Consider the following 26553-nt stretch of genomic DNA (forward strand, 5'->3'; position numbering starts at 1 on the left):
GCATTTGAAGTTTTTGATCTACTTTGTAACACAAAAAACCAGTAATTGAACTAGTCATTAACGAAGTCTCGTTCTTAATGTGTTTTTAATAACAACTTGACTCGCACACATACTTTTGAATCGGTAATTTAAAGAATTTTCTATTACGAATTACTTATTCTAGTAAAAATTATTGAAATGTATAAGCAATAAAATATATGAAATAAATGTAAGAAATAAGTAACGCAAGGTTTAAACCAAAGAAGTATTTATTATACAAGCTTAAACCCGACAATGTTCAACGAAAGTAAGTAGGTATATCTATATATATTCGACGATGTGACCGCTCAACCGTCCAGTACAATTGTAATCCCTCTGCCTCTGCCTTCTGAGACCCTCGGGTCCCTTGACCTGTGGGGCCAACTGAGACATCACGTGATGGGGGTGGGTTTGACGTCACAGCTAGGCTGTCCAGCAGCCTACGTGTCCGGGGCAATATGGTCGCTTCTTACAGTCGGCCTTCCTGATGGTCTTCCGCGTCCTCGCGGTTGAAGGGGTCGACTGCTATCACTCTTGATAGCCCTGCTTCTCGTCAGCACACCGGGTTGTCCTAAAATATCATAAATCAATCAAGTATTAGTAAGGTGATAATATTAGGTAGCATGCAATCACACAATAACCCAACTAATGCATCCCTACAGTCAAGCTTCAAGCTAATTAGACTCATTAGCTTTGCAAATTACTATTCTCATCATGCCCGATGACCATCACCCAAGTCTATTTTGGGTCGTCGTAATGACGTGTGAGTGGTTGTGTACATGCAAGTGTTTATGTTAATGTCTGTCTCTTTCTATCTCTTTCTTTTCCTTGCTCTTTAGATCGGGCGTACTCAAGCAGGTAATATCCATTTCTTAAATAAGAACCATTCCTGGATGCCCTTTGGTCGATTTGAATTCGACGTACCTGGTCGAGTGGGCTCACTAGGAGTCCTTGCTGACCCCCGAGCTCTACCTCGACCAGCTTCCTGATTTCTCGGCTCTTCTCCACGTCCTGGAGCTTGAGAGGGTGCGTGCGCAGCAAGAGTGCTTGGAAACGGCCGGCGAGGCTTCTCGACCCACTTCCTAAGAGGAGGTCTCTCCGTCGGTCGTTCTCCGTAATCTTCGACTCTGCTCAGGTAAATGCGAAAATCTTCCAGTGTTTAAAGTTCAAATCGGCTGATTGCTATTCTCAGAGCGTTGTCTTCAACCCCTTGAGCGATGCAGTCAGCTGCTCTATGGCCGGTTATCTCGCACGCATCGACTAACACGGCTTTGGCGAAGAAGAACTCCATCATGGACTCATCGCGCATCTTCTTACGCTGCATCATTGCTATCAGGCGGTCTGAATACTTGGTATGATCCGTGAATGCGTCTCGAAGTTTGATCTTCCACTGGTTCCACGTGATCGCAATTGTTGGTAATCCGCGGTACCATTCACCCGCTATACCCCTTAGATTATCTAAGGCGTAACACGATGTCGTCGTATCTGACCACCCATAGATTTCCTGGAGTTCCTCAACCTTGTGGATCCGCGATTCGATGGACTGAATCTTTACTTTGGGGTCGAAAAGAGGAATCAGTTTCTTCCCCTGTAAACCTCGAGGGTGACCTGGAGCATTAGGAGATCCTTCTACGGAGAATGGTCTAGGTGACAAATTCTGAGACTGTGTCGACGCCAGCATCGTTACCGCTGTAGTGAGTTGTTTTAGCATCTCCTGCCACTCTGGGTTGTACGAAGGTGAACGGCATCTACCGCTGTAAATCGACCGTCGCGTTGAGCTCTGAGATCTCGATCGTCTCATATACATTGTATCCCGAGACGACGATCGATCTCCTCTTGGGTGCACTGATCCTGCTCGTAGCAGTTGTGCGCCACTCCCCATAGCTTGTGGGAGCTTGGGACGCGATGCCGATCGACGTAGACGAGCTCTCGATTCGCGGTCGATAGCTTCTTGATTCATTGTTAATTATGCGTTCACTCACTCGATAATTAACTATTATATAACACTTCACTTTCACTTCACTAGCACGCGAATACTTTATCCCACTTCTGAACTGTGAGAAATAACTAACGCAAGGTTTAAACCAAAGAAGTATTTATTATACAAGCTTAAACCCGACAATGTTCAACGAAAGTAAGTAGGTATATCTATATATATTCAACGATGTGACCGCTCAACCGTACAGTACAATTGTAATCCCTCTGCCTCTGCCTTCTGAGGCCCTCGGGTCCTTTGACCTGTGGGGGTAACTGAGACATCACGTGATGGGGGTGGGTTTGACGTCACAGCCAGGCTGCCCAGCAGCCTACGTGTCCGGGGCAATATGGTCGCTTCTTACATAAATATATAGTTTAATATATTTTTCAATTCTGAAAATAAATAAACATATATAATACCTTATGTTTATCTATATTGGTATTTTTGACACTTTAAATATATATAAATCAATTTTGTCACTTGTATGAACTCATATATTTAGTTTACATTAATTCATGCATTATAAATTATGTATTAATCATGTATATTTAAACAGTCATACATTATTAGAATCAATCAGTTTTGTAATTTTTGAGCTTATTGGAAAAAAAAACACGTTCTAGAAATTCTGTTGATCACGATATTTCTCGAACAATTAATTTGATTTTGATTATTGAGGTGGCATTCAACGCTAATAGTGCTTCAGAGCTCAATAAATTTTTTAATTAATCGATTAGTATACTAAAAGTTATAAAAAAAAACATTTCTCAAAAAATTTTATTTCTTGAACAACTTAAAACATACTCAGCCAATCAAGCTCAATTTTTCTCAGTGCCTAGGTATAGTTAAGTCGATTTGAATGCCACCTCAAAGATCTGAATCGGTGAATCCGTTCAAAAGTAATAGTATAAATACATACGTACGTACGGACATACATACATGCATATACTTGAACATCCTCTTACAAATTTTCAGGATAGCTTCCTAGGACCTTAAAACTCCGAAATCAGTTCAGAACTCGTTTTACGATAATTCGGCCTAAACCAATAACTTCCTTTTTTTTTTAAAATATCCAATTTTCGTTGCGGAAAATTAAAGAGATTTAACGTATTGAGTCCATGAAAACTTAGAATTTCCTTAATTACTCGATTCCCCCGCCTTCCCTTTCCCTTTATATTAATACATTTACCCATAAATCTATAGATATATGAAGAAAAAATATTGTTCAATAAATGGAAAATCATACATTCAAAAACGTAGTCCAGATGTTTATATAAATTGTTTGATACTCTAAATGTATTTTTAGTATTTATGTTTAAAATACATGGGGTGACAGGTAGGTTTTGGAATTCGTATAAATCAAGGACAACTTCGTGACAATCAAGTTGTTAATTGAAAGAATGATAAGCTTTATCAAATTTTTTAATAGTTAGACATTCCCAGTTGATAGATTCCTTTGTGTTAATTCTTTGTTAATGAGCATAAAAAGCTGATGATGGCTTTATCGGCAATAATAGTTCTAATCGAGTTGTGTTTGGGTTCTCATATACTTGTTTTAATAGAAACGTGTCTCAATGAAGTCATTTTTAGCCTTCCTATCCGTAAGTACTTGGAACTCAAACCATTATCACCATATATTTTTTGTTGAATAATACTAAATTGTACTTTAGTTCGTCACTTTATTGACGGCTCAGAGCTATGCGTGGAAAATCGTAAGAAATTCTACAACAGCTGCTCCAAATTATGGCTCTGGGGGATCTTCATCAAGTTCCAGCTCCGATGTGGTTTCGGATGAAAATTTTCCGTTATTATGGCAAATGGAATCAGTAAATGATGTTGACATAAATTATCTAAATAATAATATGGATGCAATGGCAAAGATGGCTGAGAAAAGTTTCTGGAAAATAAAACCGGCTAACGATAATATGGATTTGTATAAGAATCTGTTACCGAAAGTTGTTTTCTTGTCTACAGAACGTTGGTGGGATCCTTCAATACCAAGGGAACGATATGCCTTAAGAAGCAATGGTGTCTATATGTTGCCAGACCAAACGATACGTCCTCCATCACCTGACAATGTAATGCAAGTATATAATCCTAATAGTCTGAAGACTCCAATTTATGTTAAAGCAGATGCAAGCAAGCCATTGACTACTGACGTGAACAATGGAAAATTAAGACTAATATTTCACGTCATTCGTGTTAATGTTTAAAAGTATTCTAATAATTAATTAGTATTCTTTCGGTCGAAGTGATTGATTTCATTGGTTGTCGGATGAAATTAACCACGATTCGAAGTGTAACCAAAATAGTTAATAAATCTCATGCCATACAAACTTACCGATTTTTAACTGTCATTTTTGTATATTATAATCTTACTAACAACCGATTATTTGTATAAAAAAATCCTAAAATCTTCTGTTCAACACTTTCTACAAAAAAAAAGCTTACAAAAAATAACAAACACCTATTTTTGGCGCGAGATAATTACCCTAATAGCATTCCTAAGGAAGTCTTACGTAAATCTATACCTCCATTTTCCAGCAAATCTGCATCATTAGTTAACCCTGAAATTCCAAAGAATTTCTGCTCCTCCGTAGACTAACTGTCTGAGTTGATACAGTTCGAATAGACATGCTTGAGATGCATTGGTCGAGACTTGCTGCAGAATTGCTAAAGATACCAGGACATGGCCACCCTCTTCGTTACTATGTGAGCCGTCCAAGCAACATTACTATAAAGAACTCACTGGCACCTACTTGATGTTTGACATAATTTTATCGAGTGCTAATAGTTTTAATGTATAGCTCAATAAATTTAAATAAGGGCCACTGGGTTTGCTGTAGAAACTGCGTTTGAGCTTAGAGTGACTCGGAGATACTGAAACTTGATATCTTGAGCAATTCTGTAGCAAATTCGGTCTTACATTATAATAATGAACATATATTGCTCAAGAATAGCTGTAGGCTGTTTTTTTAGATTTCTGTAAATCTTCGAGGAGAATCTTAAGTAAGACTCGATGAAATCTTTGGCAAGTTTACTTATGAGATACATGTTCTTCAAGTTTTGCTTAAAGCTTCCGTAAGAAACTTGCTAACTAACATTCGTCAAGTGACCTGCTTTAAAAAATGCTACTGAAAAATAAAATAACTGTATAATTATTCAGAATCAATTCAAATATGCTTAAGCAACCAATGTCGGGTAAGCCTTAGAATTAAAATAAGTCAAGGACAATAGTTTGACAAAAAAGTCGTTAATGTAACGACTGATGAGCCTTATCAAAATCTTTTATGGTTGGGAATTCCCAGCCGACCAATTCCTTTGTGTTTATCTACTGTTAATTAGTATGAAAGGCTGATGATAACTTCATCAGTCGTTATAGTGTTGACTCAGTTATTTATGAGTTTTCATCAATCTGTTCCAATTAAACTCTGTCACAATGCAGGTTTGCCTAGTCTTTTTATCTGTAACTAATTGTAACTAAAATAATTATCATCATATATGTTTTGTTGAATCATGTTAAACTATTCTTCAGTTCATCATTTTTCTGACGGATGAGGGTCATTCGTGGAGAATTGTAAGAAAAAACCAAACGGAAGCTTCAAGAAGCACTACGCCAACTTATGATTATAATCCAGTTCCAAATAATGATTCAAGGAGTCCAAATTCTGGCTCCGATATAAGTTCCGACAAAAATTTCCCTTTAGTATGGTAAATGAAAACAGTAGACACCGTTGACGTGAATCAAATGAAAAACAATTCTGAAATTTTCAATCAGGCATCTGATAGAAATATTTGGAGATTGCAACCTGCTGATGACACTAATTTTAATAATCATCATTGTTTGCCGAAAGTAGTTTTATTGCGAATAGAACTTGAGATCGATGACTCGTAACCAATAAATAGAACTATGCAAAATGGCAATCTCCATGTTAAGAGTTCATTCCGTGAGCTGAGTACTCCATCAATTAATAATGTAATGCATATTTATAATCCCCATAGTTTGGAGGCTCCCATATATATTAAAATGGATCCAAGTATGCCAGTAACGTTTGATCTCAATAATGGAAAAGTAAAATCAGTATTTCACGTTTGTCGTGTTTATTTTTGAAATTTTACTAATGAGTATTTCCTCGATCGAATAGATCTAATATATTCTTTGTGTACAACATTATATAATATGTGTCAGACTTTTTACTAGGTAACCGCTTATATTCGTTAATTGATCAAACAATAATTTGTTCATATGATTTCAATTTCGATTAAATAAAGAAATATTTGATTTAATTGGTACTAATTAAATAAATGAACAGTTAATTAATTTTTTTTCATCAGTAAGTAAAAAAAACACTGAATTATTTTTTTTCTCTGATATTCTCTGCTCCACCCGATTGACCTGGAACCAGATTATTCACTCAATTTGTTTTTTCCTACCGTGTGGCTGTGGGCTGACTTGTGCTTTTGCGCTGCATCGTGCTGTGTACCTCTCATAATGGTAGCTGACCGAGCACAGTGACATGGATAATCAACAGAGAAAACTCACGCCAGTGCAGTCAGCGATAGGCAAAGTCTCAATGGTCGTCGAAATTTTACATTTCAGCGATCACTAGGCCTTTAATCCACGCCTAATGACAGTGATTCTGCTTGAGTCTGATGCATGGCTAAGTAGTTCTTATCCAAGTAGTTAACGTTTTTACCGACATTCATCGCATTGATCTTCATTCAGCAAAGCACATCAAAGTGATTTATCATAAGAACAAATTATTGGAATTATAGCGATTGCATGACGCCGATTTCAGGAATCTTACGGTGTTTTAATTTTAGGCGTTCATTTCATTAAATATCGGAAACTACTAGAGACATCGAGTATCATTCTTGGTGGCACTTGTTATCTTAGATAGTATCTATAGTTATCTTTGTATACTATAATACAATGTTATGTTGAATAAAATTTTGAGGTAGAAGAAAAATTATTGTGATGCCAACAACTTCCAAACTAATGGTATTTTCGTAGAAAAATGGTATCTAAAATAATTTGCCTGTATTACGTATGCGATTATCCAGATATTTGAGCAATTGCTCGTTATACAACCAGTTGATCTACAAATTACTTCGAAAAATATTGTGGAAAATTAAGGAACCAGAGCTAATTATTGAGCATCATTTTATCATTTTTTTTTTTTTAAACATTTCCTAGACATTTGAGATTATAATGGCTGTATGGTCATAAAATGGATTTAATATATATTTTTAGACCTTCGTATTGCAACTTTAATCAATTAATATAACGTCTTTTCTACTATAACATAATTATAACAAAATATTGAGCACAAGCTTATTACTGGTATTACTCTAGAATAGATGATCAGATATAAGATCCTTTTTGCGTGTGAGTGCAGGACCAACACTCACTATGAGCCCATATCTTTGTGGGCCAAACACTGCGGACATCTCAGGAAATAAAGAGACTCTGACCAAAGAGGGTTTCCCTGATCTGGTCAACAGGTTGCTCCAAATTAAAATGCTAAGATGCAACTTCTCCTCAAAATCCTAAAAAAAGGTCACGTCCATTTATAATCATTTAGATTTCGGACTTGCGATTGCCACAAATTTGCCCTCATCTATTATTAAATGATTATCTAATCTTCGAGCTTTTTGACACCATGATTTTGAAAAAAATTCAAAGTGAGGCTTAGACCACTCGTTGATAGGATCACGGAAGCACCTTTTCACGTGAGCCGCCGATTTAGCGTTACTATAGTGAACTCAGTGCTGCTCATTCAATGCTCGATATAATTTTATCAGGTGGTAATAGTATTAATTTATCGCACTTTAAAATGTAACGAGGGCCACTGAGTTTGCTGCGGATAGTACGTTTGAGCTAAGAATAACTCGAAGATAGTGACACCGACATGCTGAGCAATTCTGATCTAACATTGTTCTATATTACGTATATTGCTTAAGAATTGCTACAGACTGTTTCTCTTAATTTCCATAAGTCATCAAGAAGAATCTTAAGCAAGAATTGATGAAATATTTAGCACGGATACTTATGAAATACATCTTTTTCAAGTCCTGTTCGAATTTTCCGTCAAAAATTTGCTGACAGACATTCATCAAGTGACTTATTGAAAAAAATGATGCTGGGACATAAATTGATTCTATGAATATTTAAAATCAATTCAAATGTGGTTGAGCAACAAATGTCAGGTTGACTTTAGAAATTATATAATTCAAGGACATCAGTGTGATAAAAAGTTGTAATGTAACGAATCATAAATCTTATCGAAGTCTTTAATCGTTTGAAATTTCCCAGTTTATTACTTCCTTTGTGTTTGTCTACTGTTAATGAGTATAAAAAGCTGATGATTTCAACGGTAGTTATAGTATTGATTAAGTCGTTTGTGAGTTCTTATTGATTAGTTTCAATAAGTGATTATCACAATGCAGTCGTTCTTAGTCTTTATTTCTGTAAGTACTTGTAACTGAATTTAAACTAATTCCAGAAGCTAAGGAATATTGAAAACATTCTGAATTTTTAAGTGATTTTCAACATGCTATAACTCGGAGAAAAATGATCGTACAGTAAAAACAATACACAGCGAATTGAAGCTTCAAGTGTCTAGTTTTTAAATGTAGACTTGCAAATTTTTATCATGGAAAGTTTCGAAGTAATCCTAATTAACCGATTTAAATCATTTTTGTGGCAATCGAAAGAATTTGTTGGTTGTCAACTTTCCTGAAAATTTCAAATCATTTGATCAAGTAGACTCGAAGATAATTAAAAATTACGGGGAAAAAATAGTATATACACCTTGGGAAGTAAATTAAAAAGCCTCAGATACCTGGGACGTCTAGTTAAGAAATTTACATTTTTTACAATAACTGTTATATAAATATTTTTGATAGGTCAACAAAAGTGATAAACCATATAAATATTATTGAGATATTTCTAAGAATTTAATAGCCTCGAAATTAAATTAGCGACAGTTAACCCTCATTTGACTCATGAGTCGAGCAAGAACGTCCTTGAGGATAGCAGATTAAGTGGCATTAGAGAACCTAAAAAAACTTAAAGGTAAGATGATCGATTTGATTAAAGCTACAGTTTAATTTTTTTTATTATACTGTATGACCATTTATTTCCGAAAATCACTTAAAAATTTACACTTTATTTAATATCCATCAATTTTGGTGATTATTGTATTATTATCATGTCTTTTGTTAATTAAATCTGAACGATTCTTTAGTTCGTCATTTTATTAACGGATGAGGTTCATTCGTGGAGAATTTCAGGAAATAACACAAAAGAAACTCCAACAAGCACTACGCCAATTTGTAATTGTAATCAAGATTCAATCATTGATCCAAGAGCTCCAAATTATGATCCCTCAATGACTCGTGTTGGATTTCTTCCAAAAGTATGGCAAATAGAAACAATTATGACAATCAAAGAAATAGACGCATTGACAAATAAAATTGATGAAAAGATAACTGAATATTTGAGTGATTCAAGTCATTGGATATTACAACCTTTTGGTAAAAACATTAGTTCTCTCGATCTGCGTAATTTACCAAAAGTTGTTTTATTAAAACCAAGCCTTCTGCGCGTTAACTTAAAAACATTTGGGACAAATTACTCCACTGTGGAAATTTTTTCATACCTCGAGAGGTCTCCTCCATCAATTGATAATGTTTATCTAACTTTTAATTCCCATAGTTCAGAACCTGTGGTATATATTAAAGTAGATACAAATTGGCCGATTGCGCAAGATTTTCATAATGGAAGAAGAAGAATGATACTCAACGTTGTTCCTGTGTATTTTTAAATTTCACGAGTCAGTAATTTTTTATGCTGAAGCGATCCATTATATTTATTGTAAGATCACACTATCTATTCGATTTGAAATGTATCCGGATCTTAAAACAATCATTGCACAACAAATTACAAATTTCTTACCATTATTTCTGTATACCATAATACAAAGATATAAATAAAATTTAACTAATAAAAATTTTCCTCTAAATCATAATATCATTAATCTTAAGATTTCTTACCTCTCTCTGAGTCTAACCATTAAACGGAACTAGGATCTGCATCGAGACATTTATGTTACAATTCTTGAAGTTATTTTTTCGAAGTACAAATCGATTTCAAGGCTAGCTACTAGTTCAAAAAACTATTTGCCGCACAATGTATAAAGATAAGTTGATATTTGAGCGGCAAATTCTAATTTCTTCGAGTTAAAAACAGAGAACTGGTTTTTTATCGAGGGATGCAGCCAAATCTCGCGCCACGTATGCACTGAACGATGTAAGAACGGGAGAATTAAAAAAAATCTATTGTTTCGAATTAAATTGACCTTAAATACATCATATAAGTAAATGGATCACTTTCGATTGCAATTTGAATTAGATCATTTGGTCCAGTATTATATATGTTACACCCCATCACAACGTCTAATGCGCTAAATGTAAGTATTTTTCAAATTTCATAATTTTATTATCCACATTCGTGCTATATAAGTTGCAGAAAGAGATAGAAATAGCCGCATACATACATTAAGAAAAGACAAAAAGCGTAGTAAACGTTCAAGATTCGAAAATAATTAATAATCAAGCGTGATTGAAATTTTTATTCACGATCATGTTCAATGAAATCAATGTGTCCAAGTAGAAATCAATGTAAGTGATCAAAATGAGTATTTATATAAATTTTGACGCAACCCCGAGCATTGATATATATAGTATCCAAGAAAAATGTTAAAAACGGTGTTTTTCTAATTTTTAACTTCACGCTAAAAACATTGAAATCTTGAAAAATTCGGGAAGTTATCGATTTCGGTCCAATTTTCGAAAATCGAATTTCTATCGAATTTTGACGTTTTGAGGTTCTAGGAAACTATTCTGACTAATTTGTAGATGATGTCCGAGTGAATGAATGTATGCATGTACGTACGTGTGTAAACACCTGTTTTTTTTTAACGGATATACCGATTTTGATCGTCGAGGTGTCATTCAATGCAGCTTGTTAACATCTAGAAGCTGCCAATAATTGAACTTGATCGGTAGAGTGCGTTTGGAGATATTCTAAAAATAAAATTTTTTCGAAAATGTTTATTTGGGTAACTTTTAATGTGATCGGTTGATTGATTCCAAAATCAAATCGGCTCTAAAACTTCATAAGCCGCGTCGAATGCGGTTCTTTCGTTCAAGAGAAACCGTTAACGAAACAATTAATAAAAAAAAAATTTTTTTCATTTTTTTTGAAATTTCTCAAAAACGACTAGATAAATCAATTTCAAAATCGAATCAGTTCTAGAACTCAATAAAACGCGTCGATTGCCACCGCAGCTGTCTCAATCAGTCAATTTGTTTGAGAGATATTGTTGAAGAAAAGCTGGTAAAAAACGGTTTTTTTTCGAGAACAATGGCATCCAAAAATATTTTCGAGCTTAAAGAGCTCCGAAATGTATTCATAACAATTTTTTTAACCTTGAAGAGCTCGACAACAGCGGAAAGTTATGAGACTGCCCCGCAGGGACAACCGATAGACCGATTTTTTTTTTTTTTTGGAACAAAGAATTTTTTTTCCTTGTAATGAGTCTTAATCCTGTACTTGCAGTAATTTTATACAGAGATTTTATTTTTTGTAGGGTTACCTTTATCAGTTTTAGTTACTCTTTAATTTGGTTGATGACGTAGTTTATGGCATGTTAATGTCAGATAGAAAAGTAGACATTCAACTCGGGTGGGATTGCTTACCGGAACTAAAGCTATGGATTCCGAACACAGGGATAAGAGTGTCCTACCGTCCTCTGAGCTGTATATTCTATTTCTCACAATATTTGCACCTAAAACTTAAAAAATTGCTATCCACTGGTCACAAGCATGACGCCTGCGTAAATTTGTCTGATTCGTTCATTGCTATAAGAAATTCACGATTTCCTTTTAGACGAAGGCAGACTTGATTGCCTAGACCGAAAATAAGGGCTGACAGTACCCAAAATTTAAAACCGTTCTCCACACCCTGGCGTGAACTTTAATTTCGATGTTACCGAATATTTTCATTGCCGGTGATAGGAGGAGGAATCAATTCATTTTTATTTTGTACATACTTAGTCTGCATATTTATTTCTAATTCCGTAATTTTGAAGACTTTAGTATCACGACATTTCTATCGTTGTTATCAATCATGCATACGAAAATATTTTCCTAGTTACGACAGACAATTAATGAATGATTATTTTTCCATGTAAAAATTTTACTCTTGTGGATCTATTTTATGCTAGCAAAAAATGACGAAATAGCTGTATCGATAGTTTGGAGTAATCAAGAAACTGATAACAACTATATTGGTAGGCTTTAGACTTTATAAGAATCAAGGACAATTATGTGACAAACAAGTCGTTAATTTAATGAATGATGAGTTTTATCAGATTTTTTGTAGTTGGAAATTCCTAGTTGATCGATTCCTTTGTGTTTTTTACGATTCATCGTTATTTTTGCCCGGGCTACAAAAAATTTGTTCTTTTAATCTTTCGACAACGGTTTCTCTTGAACGAATAAACCGACTTTGATGGTTGACGTGCCATTTGATGCGGCTTATAAAGCTTTAAAGCTGATTAGATTTTGAAATCAATTCATCGATCGCATTACGAGTTATCCCAAAAAAAAAAACATTTTAAAAAAATTTTCAAAATACCTCTGAACGCACCCTATTGATCAAGCACAACTTTTCACAGCTTTTAGATATTAACAAGCCATGTTAAATGCCACCTTGACGATCAAAATCGGTTTATCCGTTCAACAAGTTACAGAATATGTACATACGTACATACGTTCATACATACATACACTCGAACACCATCTTGAAATTAGTCAGGATAGTTAGCTAGAACTTTAAAACGTCAAGATCTGTTAGAAATTCGATTCTAAAAAATCGGACGGAAACCTATAACTTCCCGAAATAGTGGAAATTTTCAATTTTCTTACCGGAAACTTAAAAAAAATTTTCATTTTGATGATGATTACACAATTAAAGAATCAATATTTGTTTCTTCAATTGTTTAACAAAACTTTGATAGATCACCCCTAAAAAACGGTTTAGTAGATCAATTAAAAAATTTACAGGATTTTTGGGGGTACATTAAACTAAAACATATCTGGCAACATTAAACCTTCCATCGATATTTACAAAGTAGCGGTTTATTTACTAAAAAACCAACAAGAGCCAATCTTTTGTGCTCACTCCTGACGGATGTTGAAAATTACAAAGAAAAAAAATCCAAAAATTGATGAAAGGATCTTGTAGGGGATTTATTTTAGTTTATAACGTCACCCTCCAATTTACTGTGCGATAAATACTAGCTGAGACATCGATGATCGAACCCAGAAGGAATCTTTTTCGTTTGTAGGCTACCATCTTTGTGAAAAATCATCCTACGAGATTAAAAAAAAACTCGAATTCAAGCTAAATAAATTTGCTCGTTGGAAAAAAAAGTCATTCGGAAAGGCCCTACGGTTATTAGCATGGTGAATTTGCCCCCGAAAGGTATCGGCTTGATACTGCGGGGATTTTTAGGTACTAATGAGATATTAAGATCCTGAGAGTTTCAGCTTTTGAAACCAATCGGTCTTCGAGAAAAAGCCAAATATGTAAAAATCAGATAAAATGAATATTCTCAGAGACTATTTTATCGATTGACTTATACTCGGGATATGTTTTGGGGGTCGATAGTAGCTCCTCGGAAAAAAATTGGGAGCTTGATCGGTCGACAACAACCTCGAAAAAAATGACTTTTTAGTTTTAATTTCGACTTTTCACGATGTTTCGGTTCTGGTACAATTATGAAATAATTTTTTTTGGATTCCTCATCCAATTTCCTATAGACTTAAGTGCTTTTAAAATTTTCAAAAAAGGTACGCTATATAGAAAAAAAAAATAAAAACCACTTTTTAAGCAAATATTTACTTTATTTACATGTTTAAAGTGTGAATCATTATTTTTCTAGTTTGTGTATGTTCTTGAATGTTATTTGCAAGAATAATCTCTGCATCAGCAGTTAAATTTTGTCCTATCATATAATATCAACTAACATATTATAAACATTATACACATATAAAACAGGAAATAGATTTTAGTTTGTAAATTATAAATACATAACAACAAATGAAAGATATACTTGAGGAAAAAAATGTATAATCATATTTTATCAGTCTTCATCACTATCCTCTTCAATCACAGGTGAAATACTGTCTCTATCAAATAATTTGCTAAGTATTGCAGCAAGCCTTAAAATCTTTGTTAAATATCTCCCGTGTGATAAATAGTAAACAACAGCAGCAACATGAGAGCAACATCCAATTGTTCTCAAACCATTTGCACACTCACAACTATGCCTCAATATGCTTTTTTGACCAATAGCATTTTTTTTATACTCAATAAAACATCTATAAACCTTTCTATTAATGTGTCTGGATTGAACTTGAATTTTGATTATATTTGACTGTTGTTTCACATATTTGTGATGGTGGAGTGACCCAGTGAACCCAGAACAGAGGACACCTGTGATTATTATTTATAAACTATTATTATTACTATTTTCTTATACCTATGACTTAATACTACTTATTCACTAATTATTATTTTCATATCTACTGGACTATCGGTTACACTTAAAACTAGTAGGCTTAAAAAATAGGACTAAAATTCTAAATATTATGTTCCTTTGTTTAAACAAATTAATTACTACTGTACTTATACTACTCTATTATCTATTTACTTAAAAACTATTACTTATGTTTCTATTTAATATGACTTATACTTTTGTATATAATACTTTCTTTTTTTTCTTTTCTTTCATTAATATAAACATTATTATTTTTCCTTAACAATGAGTTATTATTATTATTTACACTTATAAGGCTGTGCTTTTAAAATCTAAGTCGAATGAATATACCGAGATATAAAATTATATGGATGTACGGTATAAGTACGTGAATGCGCGACCGAGCGAAAATTATTCTAAGTCCTGAGCACCAAAATCAAAGGAAATAAAATAAAAACGCTTATATAGGTTTCGAATAAAACGTTTAAAAGTTTTAAGAGATTGAAAGAATTATAAAATGAACAGAAATACGAGAAATATTGGTGAAATTAAAATAAACTCTAGTATTTCAATCGTTCATTCTTTCATTTTCTATCCGTCCGCCCGGATTATCGTCGCTCACACGGCTAAGTTCTCGGGACTTAGTATTTACTTAACATCTTAAACGAATTCTTTTCTTTTAAATTCAATTTTACATACGATAAAATTAATTTCTCTCGATTTCCTTTGACTTTTTAACTCGGGACTTAGAAAATATTTTACAACAGTAGACTCTCGATGTCAACAACAGAGGGCGAGGGAATTTATTCCCGTTCACCTCTACAACGGGTAGATATAGAGATAAAACCGCGCATTTAAGCCCGTAGAGGCAACTTAGTCTCCCGAGAGGTTGTCAAGGAAGGCCATTCCAGTCAACCAAGAAGGAAGTCACTTACCAGGAGTCCGACCGGACCAGGTAAGCGAAATCTATTTCTCTCGAGGAGGTTTTAAGGGACCCCACTCCAAGGCCTTCTGCCAAGGGGTGGTAGGTGAAACTATCCGCGTAGGTGGGGGTTTGTTGGAGGCCATCCACTTACCCTCTGGGACGGGACTTCGTGTAGGGCCGACGGGGTAGTCGACCAGACTCCCCTGAAGCACCCGGGGAGGGGTAGTACCGCGTGGTAGACCGCAAATCTTTTGAGTATGTGTGTGACCGTGTAACCGTGTAAACCGTGTATAGATTGTTTAATTAGCAATAAACCGTGTAAATTGTTGAATAAACAACAAGCCGTAATTTTATAATATTGAAACCGCGTTTAATTATTAATATTAATTATTGTAAGAGGTAGTAGAAAAGGGCTGGAAGCCATTGTAATTATTAAATAATAAATCCTAGTTTCTTATTTCTTTTCTAAATCTGTGTTTTCTTTCTTTTAAAAAAAAGAGTTTCTTTTGTTTAGTTAAAGTAAAGTTTTGTTGACTTGATTAATTAGCACTGTCTATAAATTAAAAACCCCTTTTGAACCCTGGACTCCGGCGAGCTAAACCAAGCAAAAAGGGGTAGTTGGATAATTTATACAGTCTAATTTAAGAGATTAACCATTACTTCTTTTGATTGATTAAATCGTTCATATTTTTACTCACTAATTTTCTTTCAATATATATTTTCTGTTTCGTCTAACTTCTGACTTTCTGGTGACATACAAAACTGATTTGACGTCTTTCTGTGATACTAATTAATTAATTACTCTTCGACTATTTTATAATTAAAACCCAATTATACCCGTTACAAATTTTGGCGCTCGAACAGGGACCTGACCGCGAATAAATCCAGAGTTAACGGGTACCGCGAAAGTTTTATTAACACTTTTTTTTTCTTTCCCTTTTCATTTGTGTCATTTATTTCCGCTATAATTATGAAAAAGCAACCGGTAACCGGATCCCAAACGTGGGTATGGTCGCTTCGTAAGGACGCCCTTTTAAAAGAACTCGAGAAATACCCAGTGAACATCGAACCGCAGGCAACGTTATCAGAATTAAGATTTCTTTTGCGAACGGAATTAAATAAAGCGAAAGCCGCGAACGCAGGTCGTGCGGGTCGGTACGATAAATTATTAGTCGATCTCGATCGTTCCGAAGCCGAATTGGACAACCTCGACAACTCAGACGACGGCGCGACGATTGAAGACCCTGAGAACGACGACGAACACCCGTCAGACGAAGACCGGGGCAGCGTGGACCAATCACCGGAGGCAAGAAATGCCCGAAACCGACAAACCCGAGAAGAACAAATCCGGGTTGAAATTGAACGGGAAGAACGTGAGAGGTTTGAAAGAGAAGAACGAGAAAGAATCGAGGCAGAAGAAAGGGAACGAATGGAGAACGAGAGAAGGCAACAAGAGGAACGAGATCGTCGAGCACGGGAAGCAAGGGAGCAAGCAGAGAGAGAACAGGCTGAAAGAGAACGAGCCGAGAGAGCAGCGCGGGAAGCAGCAGAGCGAGACGACCAAGAAATACGTGAGCGTTTGCGACAAGAAATCCGGGCACAACTCTTACGTGAACGCGAAGAACAACGGGCGCGTGACGCGGGTCGGGAAGAGAGAGAAGCGAGAGTGAGACGTGAGAATGAACAGCGAGAGAGAGAAGAACAGGAATTACGTGCTCGGTTGCGGGAAGAAATTCGTGAGCAAATATTACGCGAAGAAAACGAGCGACGCGAACGCGAAAACCGAAACCGGCGGACAGGTCACGAGTCCATGGAAGTAGCTGAACCCAGAGCTGGTTCCTCAAGACAAGGAACCCCGTTACCAAGTCGCGCTCGACAGTCACTATTGGTAGATGACTCCGTCGAGCTTCGAAAGAGGGACTTGGTACGGAAATGGGGCGTCGTATTCAATGGGGAACGCGACGTCCAGGAATTCCTGGAACGGCTGGAAGAATTGGCAGAAAGCTATGGGTATGAGATGGACCACTTAGTGCCATGCATCCCGATTTTGCTCCGGGAAAAAGCTCTCCTCTGGTACAGAAATAACAAGAGGGATTGGGTTTCTTGGGAAGACTTCGTATCGGATCTAAAAGCTTTTTACCTGCCTCCAGGACTCGAACTAGAGCTGGAAGAACAAATCCGGAACCGCGTACAAAGATCGACCGAAACCGCGGCAGAATATGCAACCAAATTGCAAACACTAATGAGAAGACACGGTCAAATGTCAACCACAGCCCGTCTTACTCGTTTGTATCATAATTTGAGACCTGAGTATCGCCGATACATTAAACGTACGGAATTTACCACTGTTCCGGAACTTTTACGACTCGCGGGTGAATATGAACAACTCGTCGCGCAGGAAAGAGCCCCTCCGGCCAAAGAAACCAAGCAACCACCCCGGAAACCGGTAAAGACCGCGACACAAGCACCACTCGAAATTTTCGAGTATAACTGGCGAGAGTGTTGTTGGAGATGTCGACAACGGGGACATACTAAGCCTGAATGTACGAATCAGTGGGTGAAATTTTGCATGCGGTGTGGTAAAATGGGAACGTTTTCCCGAGATTGTCCCTGCCCAAGACAGGGAAACGCCGAGAGGACCGGTACACGCTCCCAAACCCGGTCCGTGATTCCCCCGGGAGCACAAAATCAAACGAGCAACGCGCCGAGAAGCCCCGAGCCGAAGGCAGGCAATTCCAGCCAACAGCCGTAAAAACCAGCGATAAACGTCCTTTTGCCGAGATCAGACTCGGAAACGCGAAAATCCATGCATTAATGGATACCGGAGCGACCGCGTCAATTATTTCTGAACACACGTGGCATTTCATCCATGCAAACAAACTATACACGCGCTATGACTCAACGCCAGTACAAGGATCAACCATGGGCAACCATATTGTACGATCAACTGGTACCGCGTGGGTTACCATAAGACATGAGAACCGAGAATATACTTTGCCGTTTCATGTCATCACTGCGTACACGAGTGACATGCTTCTGGGTATTGACAATTTGTCAGCAATGGGCTATCAATTGATACGCCAACCTGGGACATTTGACTGTCATACCCTCGATATAAAGCATGATATAGAAACAGCCCGTAAAGAAATCAAGACTTGGCTCAAATTGGATGAATCAATAACTGGCCCAACCCGGTGTGCGACCCATAAAATTAAAATTAAACCTGGAACCGAACCGGTAAAAACGCGCTACTTTCCGAAGAACCCCAAAATGCAACAGATCATGAATGAAGAAGTTGACAAGATGCTGAAAGATGGAATCATCGAACCATCAAACAGCCCGTGGAATTCCCCGGTCGTATTAGTGCGTAAAAAGGACCGGAAATACCGTTTTTGCGTTGACTTCCGCAAAGTAAACGACGTATCCGAAAAAGACGCATTCCCAATACCCCACGTGAATGCATCTCTTGATAAATTAAGAAAGGCAAAATTTATCAGTACTATCGACTTGAAAAGCGGATATTGGCAGATACCACTGGAAAACGAAAGCAAACCAATTACTGCTTTCACGATACCCGGACGTGGTCTGTTTCAATTCCGTGTAATGCCTTTTGGACTACATTCTGCTCCTGCAACGTTCCAGCGAGTAATGTACGAAGTCCTGGGCGCTGATCTCGAAGCTCACGTGGTAGTATATTTGGACGATATAATAATCGTCAGTGAAACCCTTGCCGAGCACATGGAAATCCTGAGAAAGGTGATGACACGACTCCGCACCGCGAACTTGAAATTAAACCCCGAGAAATCCCACTTTTTGAAACAAAGTACCGTGTATTTGGGTCATGTCATCGACGAACAAGGAATCCGAACGGATCCGGAAAAAGTTAAAGCAATTACCGAGATTGCTTCCCCGCGTACAACTAAAGAACTGCGCCAGTTCTTGGGAATGATATCCTGGTATCGACGGTTTATTCCCAACTGCGCAGACCTGACCAAACCATTGACTTGTCTTCTGCAGAAAAGAAAACGATGGAAATGGGAAACTGCTGAACAAACGGCGTTTGAAACCCTGAAAAACCATCTGAAATCGGACCCCCTATTGGTTCCCCCGGACTTTTCTAAACGTTTCGTCTTACAAACGGATGCGAGTGACGTTGGAATAGGCGCTGTCCTGACACAGGAACACGACGGTGCAGAAAAAGTCGTCGCATACGCGAGTCGATCGTTAAACAAAGCCGAGCGGAATTACAGTGTAACCGAGAAAGAATGTCTTGCAGTGGTCTGGGCGATTCAGAAAATGAGACCATACCTCGAAGGGTATGAGTTCACGGTCATTACAGATCACCAGTCACTGAAATGGCTCCGATCAATCGAGAGTCCGAGTGGTCGGGTAGCCAGATGGAATCTGTACCTTCAACAGTACGAGTTTGACGTCGTTTATCGGAAAGGGAAATGGAACAAAGTAGCAGACGCGTTATCGCGAAGCACTATTACCAATTCCGACGAAAGTGACCCTCACGAACCGGAAACCGATTTAATTCTCGAAGCAGTTGACCTTGGCGATTCTTGGTATGAACGAACGGTCAAAGGGGTCAAGAATGACCCTCAAAGATACCCCGAGTATTGTCTGAAACAAGACTTATTATATCGGCATCGATATCATAGCCTAGACTATGCAGACCGAGGCAATGTCTGGAAACTGTGTATTCCAGCAGCGGGAGTGAGACAGATCATCCGCGAGAACCATGATGTGCCTTCGGCTGGTCACTGCGGAATCGCTAAAACGATTGCTCGGGTGTCCAGTCAATATTACTGGCCGCGTATGAGAGCCGAAATTACTGAGTATGTGCGGCAATGTGTGAAATGTCAAGCATATAAAGCCTCACAACAACCACCATCGGCCCCAATGGGGACAATTCCGGCCCTGAGGCCATGGTCAGTGGTGGCTGCTGACGTAATTGGACCAAAACCGCGATCCTCACGGGGAATGTGTTATTTGGTAGTCTTTCAAGACAAATTCACAAAATGGATAGAAGTCCAACCGTTACGGCAACAGACAGCCTCCGCGATCACCAACGCGTTTAAGGAACGGGTTCTGCTACGTTTTGGAAGGGTAGAGACAGTTATTACCGACAATGGTACCCCTTTTGTCAGCAAAGAGTTCACTTCTTTGCTCCAGCAATTCGGGATAAGACACGTCCGAACACCCCCATATTCGCCGCAGTGTAATCCCGTTGAACGTACGAACCGGGTAATTGGTACAATGATCGCGCAGTTTGCCGGAACAAACCAGAGAAACTGGGATAAGCAAGTTCCGGAATTTGCCTTCGCGTATAATACTGCGAAACACGATGCCACGGAATTTTCCCCGGCATACCTGAACTACGGTCGCGAAATACAGCCTCCGTCATCGGTACGATCTCGCGCCGGACAAGGGGAAAGCGAGGTGTACGACCCTCATCGGGCAGCGAAGACTCTGGAGGACACAATGGAGTTAGTCAAAGTAAACTTGGCACAGGCTTATGAGAGACAAGCCAAGTATTATAATCGAAAGCGAGGTTCTTGGCAACCAGTTCCTGGGGATCTGGTCAGCAAGAGAGAACATCACTTGTCATCCGCGATTGATAATTTTTCGGCTAAACTCGCAGAGAAGTTCGCTACGGGCTTTACCGTGACGAAAGTCGTAGGACCTTCGGTATACGAAGTGACCAAGGAAGGTAAAACCTTCACCGCGCACCTTAAAGACCTAAAACCCTTTCACGAGGGAAATCCCCTGAAACCTGACCGCGACCTACTTGACCACGAACAACTTGACCACGACCACGAACAAACGGAACCAGAATTAGACGAAACTTTGCAACCGCGTCGTATAACTCGGGCTATGGCGAGAAAGGCTAATTCTCCCCCTATCACCGGAGACCCGGGTTGAAATTGGGCCACCCCGTAAAAAGGGGGTAAAATTAGGATCAGTTATTCTGTCTTTGAGGAGTTTATATTTTTTTTTTATGATAAACACATGTAAAGATAAATTATATATATATCATTTTTATATATATAAATCATATGTTATTCACTTTAAATGTTTTTTTTTCTCTTTTATTCTACTACCTCGTATAAAAAAAAAAGAGAACCGTGTAAACTCTCAGTTACGTTTTAGGAATGAATGAATGAATGAAACAGTATGATTATCACTATTGTAAACCCTTTTGAAAACTATTGTATATAGATGCAAGCTTCAACTATCCAAGAGTTCACGATGGAAGAGGAGATGGAGCTGTTAGAGCGAATGGTCCAACAACAGCCGTACCTGATTTTGGAGCCAATCGCCGAGCCAACCACCGAGACAAGCACCGAGATCACCACACTCCCAACTACCTCAGCAACTACCTCGTCAAGTACAGCCACCAATACCCGGAAAAGGCCCGACATACAGCTAAGGAAGGTCCAAAAAGTGAAGTACCACCTGGTCAAAAAGGTCAAGCCATACGACCCGACCAAGCCCGGTTTCAAAAGGCCAACCAAAAGGCCCGTAATTCGGCCAGCCAGCGCCGAAATAATAAAACTTGCCAAACCAGTAAAGGCGACCACCAACCCGGGCCCACTGGTAATCAGCGGTCCCCAGTCAACGGCCGAACTGGTTGGGGAGAGCCCCCGTGGGAAACACAACGATCCCACGAGCACCAACCTCGATACTGGCCACGTCAGCAGTAAGGAGCAGCTCGACAACGACGATGCCTTTCCCGCTCGAGCCACAGCGAGTTTCCCTAAGAAGAAACGGAGGATAGGGGGACAGAGAAGGGAATCGACTGCGACCAACCCGGGCCCACTCGTAAAGAGCAGTCCCCAGTTGGGCAAATTGATCAAAAAGGTAAATCCAGTGATCAGGAACGAGGCGACAACCACGACGAGACCTATTAAAGTAATTGTCACCAACCCGGGCCCATTCCGAAGGAACGGTCCCCAGCTAGCAACAATCGAACCTGGGAAAACAAAGAAAGGACTTGCTACCAACCCGGGCCCATCCTCAAGGGACAGTCTCCAGCTGGCAACAACCATCAACGCTGGCTGGATTGACTACGATGACGCACCTCTATTAGCCGACTATCCGGAGTACGTTGAGTCCAGCCCGGAGGATCTGTTTCCGCCACCGAAAAAGGTCCAGACACCGTTGCAGCGGCTACTGGCAGCATTGACCCCTCTAGCCGAAGTAAGGCCAAAGACTGTGGCCAAGAAGGCAAGTTTTACCGCCTACGATGAAACATTGAGGGTATACAAGGTGACTCGGTATGTAAAAGGTCCAACGCCGAAGATAGAGCCGACGGGGAAGACTGTCTGGGACATGCTGGCCAGACTCAGGGAACGAGAGGAATAAAAAGACAGGAAGAAAAGAGGATAGCAGGCTATCCCCTTTTCTTTGTTGAGGTAGGAGGGGTGTGATGGTGGAGTGACCCAGTGAACCCAGAACAGAGGACACCTGTGATTATTATTTATAAACTATTATTATTACTATTTTCTTATACCTATGACTTAATACTACTTATTCACTAATTATTATTTTCATATCTACTGGACTATCGGTTACACTTAAAACTAGTAGGCTTAAAAAATAGGACTAAAATTCTAAATATTATGTTCCTTTGTTTAAACAAATTAATTACTACTGTACTTATACTACTCTATTATCTATTTACTTAAAAACTATTACTTATGTTTCTATTTAATATGACTTATACTTTTGTATATAATACTTTCTTTTTTTTCTTTTCTTTCATTAATATAAACATTATTATTTTTCCTTAACAATGAGTTATTATTATTATTTACACTTATAAGGCTGTGCTTTTAAAATCTAAGTCGAATGAATATACCGAGATATAAAATTATATGGATGTACGGTATAAGTATGTGAATGCGCGACCGAGCGAAAATTATTCTAAGTCCTGAGCACCAAAATCAAAGGAAATAAAATAAAAACGCTTATATAGGTTTCGAATAAAACGTTTAAAAGTTTTAAGAGATTGAAAGAATTATAAAATGAACAGAAATACGAGAAATATTGGTGAAATTAAAATAAACTCTAGTATTTCAATCGTTCATTCTTTCATTTTCTATCCGTCCGCCCGGATTATCGTCGCTCACACGGCTAAGTTCTCGGGACTTAGTATTTACTTAACATCTTAAACGAATTCTTTTCTTTTAAATTCAATTTTACATACGATAAAATTAATTTCTCTCGATTTCCTTTGACTTTTTAACTCGGGACTTAGAAAATATTTTACAACAGTAGACTCTCGATGTCAACAACAGAGGGCGAGGGAATTTATTCCCGTTCACCTCTACAACGGGTAGATATAGAGATAAAACCGCGCATTTAAGCCCGTAGAGGCAACTTAGTCTCCCGAGAGGTTGTCAAGGAAGGCCATTCCAGTCAACCAAGAAGGAAGTCACTTACCAGGAGTCCGACCGGACCAGGTAAGCGAAATCTATTTCTCTCGAGGAGGTTTTAAGGGACCCCACTCCAAGGCCTTCTGCCAAGGGGTGGTAGGTGAAACTATCCGCGTAGGTGGGGGTTTGTTGGAGGCCATCCACTTACCCTCTGGGACGGGACTTCGTGTAGGGCCGACGGGGTAGTCGACCAGACTCCCCTGAAGCACCCGGGGAGGGGTAGTACCGCGTGGTAGACCGCAAATCTTTTGAGTATGTGTGTGACCGTGTAACCGTGTAAACCGTGTATAGATTGTTTAATTAGCAATAAACCGTGTAAATTGTTGAATAAACAACAAGCCGTAATTTTATAATATTGAAACCGCGTTTAATTATTAATATTAATTATTGTAAGAGGTAGTAGAAAAGGGCTGGAAGCCATTGTAATTATTAAATAATAAATCCTAGTTTCTTATTTCTTTTCTAAATCTGTGTTTTCTTTCTTTTAAAAAAAAGAGTTTCTTTTGTTTAGTTAAAGTAAAGTTTTGTTGACTTGATTAATTAGCACTGTCTATAAATTAAAAACCCCTTTTGAACCCTGGACTCCGGCGAGCTAAACCAAGCAAAAAGGGGTAGTTGGATAATTTATACAGTCTAATTTAAGAGATTAACCATTACTTCTTTTGATTGATTAAATCGTTCATATTTTTACTCACTAATTTTCTTTCAATATATATTTTCTGTTTCGTCTAACTTCTGACTTTCTGGTGACATACAAAACTGATTTGACGTCTTTCTGTGATACTAATTAATTAATTACTCTTCGACTATTTTATAATTAAAACCCAATTATACCCGTTACATATTGAATAGTGAGATTACCTGTTTCATCAAGCATTTCTGCTAAATAGGAAACAGCCTGTTTCAATTGATAGGGACCAGTGAAAAAAATACGCAGATCATTTTCTGTCATTTCTGGAAAGTCTTCAAGAGTTTCAGATGAAATTGTTTGAAACGGCAATTTTTTTCGCTGCCAGCCATTTTTTTGAACGTCTTCAGCTATCGTATTTACTACATTATTTTGCGATTGCATTGTTTCGATGACTTTATCCAAAAACTCTGAGTCGGAAGTAAGACGCTTACTATACGTATTATGCAAAAATAAGGCAATCTTAAAAAAACTTCCAACCCTAGGAAGCATTTTGTTGTCAATTCTTTGATCGAGTAAATGATATTTTTGTTTTAACATCCCATGAACTGCTTCTACAGCCCAACGAATTTTTGTTACATTTCTTGAAGCGTTAGACTCAGCTGTTGTTAACTGATTTTGTTTTCCTTTGAGTGCTGGCATTAATACTTTATAATTTTTTTCTTCCAAGTATCCTTTCACATCACGGAATCCTCGATCTACCACAAATGCATCGCCAGGTTCTAATAAATGACATATACCATCAGGATTATCTATGATATCCCGCATTATAGTAGCATCATTTTGGTTAGCATAATACGGTCCTAACATATCAACTATGTATCCATCAGTTGTGCAAATCGTGAATGGCTTACATAGTGGTACTTTCTTTTGACCAGAATATGACTTTCTTTGGTACTCATTATTAGAACTTTTCTCATGACGAGCATAAGTCCCATCACAAATTAAAATGAGTTTATCATTCAAATCATTGTGAAGTTTCTTAGCAACTGAAGATGTATGATTCTCAATAAGATCAGCCCTAGATACTGCATTTAAACCAAAACGCAAAGGTAAAATGTCTTTTTCGAAAGATTGGATGACTTGCTCACAATACTTTGACACTAACTGCTCTTCGTTAATATCCAAGATTGTAGATATTAACTTATTTGAATCACCTGTGCGAAGCTTAATCAAAAACACTATTATTGCTTGAGTTACACTTCGAGCATCAGTATTTCTCATTGAAACTAACCAATTCTGCAACTCAATCACATTTTCCCATTTTAAACCAGTCAAAACAAGAAGCTTCTCATCTGATAAACGATAATCCTCCATTTTATTCAGTAATGTTGAATCGCATTCAACAGAAAAATTTTCCATCATATTACTTAATTCTACAGATGAAATTAAAGTCCAGTTAGAATAAACTCTGATCAAACTTAGAGATTCATCATAGAATCGTTTGTTTATTAAATGATTTTGACAGCATCGATTTCCATCTGGTATGAAGACTCGTCGCTTAATGAATGACTGCATTCGGGCTTTTTGAGGAATAATAATTAAATCACTTGTATTACCGCAAAGACAACAGTATCGATGAGTTGAAATAGTTCTTTTCATACGAATCTCAACGTACTCTGTACAATCGGTAGGAGTAATGTTGACTCTAAAAGAAGGATCATCTGAACTTGACTGAGACAATGTCATGTGTGACAGACTAGACTCCATTCGTTCTAACATTCCACTAACGATAGATTCAGATCCATCTTCAGCATCAAAAACCACCGGTTCAACTTTTCTTTTTTTATACATCTCTACACGACATTTACCACAAAAAAAATCACCAGTAAAAAATTCACCATCAAATACTGCAGAAAACTCATCAATGTCTTGTTCTGTTAATAAAG

General features: G+C 37.7%; 5 protein-coding genes across 5 annotated transcripts; 3 read left to right on the forward strand and 2 right to left on the reverse strand.

The window, feature by feature from the left end:
* Positions 1-392: 392 nt before the first annotated feature.
* LOC130677592 (uncharacterized) lies at positions 393-2055 on the reverse strand. Its single transcript, XM_057484427.1, has 2 exons — positions 943-2055; positions 393-589 (listed from the first exon to the last, which is right to left on the reverse strand). Exon 1 carries the CDS (start codon positions 1976-1978, stop codon positions 1178-1180), a length of 801 nt encoding a protein of 266 aa, XP_057340410.1. The 5' UTR covers positions 1979-2055; the 3' UTR covers positions 393-589; positions 943-1177.
* Positions 2056-2744: 689 nt separating this feature from the next.
* On the forward strand, positions 2745-4331 carry LOC130677557 (uncharacterized). Its single transcript, XM_057484351.1, has 2 exons — positions 2745-3597; positions 3667-4331. Exons 1-2 carry the CDS (start codon positions 3571-3573, stop codon positions 4207-4209), a joined length of 570 nt encoding a protein of 189 aa, XP_057340334.1. The 5' UTR covers positions 2745-3570; the 3' UTR covers positions 4210-4331.
* A 10692-nt stretch (positions 4332-15023) lies between these two features.
* LOC130677677 (uncharacterized) lies at positions 15024-24807 on the forward strand. The gene is made up of 2 exons (XM_057484509.1): positions 15024-15562; positions 21758-24807. The coding sequence occupies exon 2, from the start codon at positions 21758-21760 to the stop codon at positions 22901-22903; it is 1146 nt and encodes a 381-aa protein (XP_057340492.1). The 5' UTR covers positions 15024-15562; the 3' UTR covers positions 22904-24807.
* LOC130677728 (trichohyalin-like) lies at positions 16503-18284 on the forward strand. Its single transcript, XM_057484580.1, has one exon. The coding sequence runs from the start codon at positions 16503-16505 to the stop codon at positions 18282-18284; it is 1782 nt and encodes a 593-aa protein (XP_057340563.1).
* On the reverse strand, positions 24794-26458 carry LOC130677729 (uncharacterized). Its single transcript, XM_057484581.1, has one exon. It carries the CDS (start codon positions 26456-26458, stop codon positions 24794-24796), a length of 1665 nt encoding a protein of 554 aa, XP_057340564.1.
* Between the last annotated feature and the right edge of the window lie 95 nt (positions 26459-26553).

The sequence above is a fragment of the Microplitis mediator genome, chromosome 11 (assembly GCF_029852145.1).
Source record: "Microplitis mediator isolate UGA2020A chromosome 11, iyMicMedi2.1, whole genome shotgun sequence".
Taxonomy (NCBI): Eukaryota; Metazoa; Arthropoda; class Insecta; order Hymenoptera; family Braconidae; genus Microplitis; species Microplitis mediator.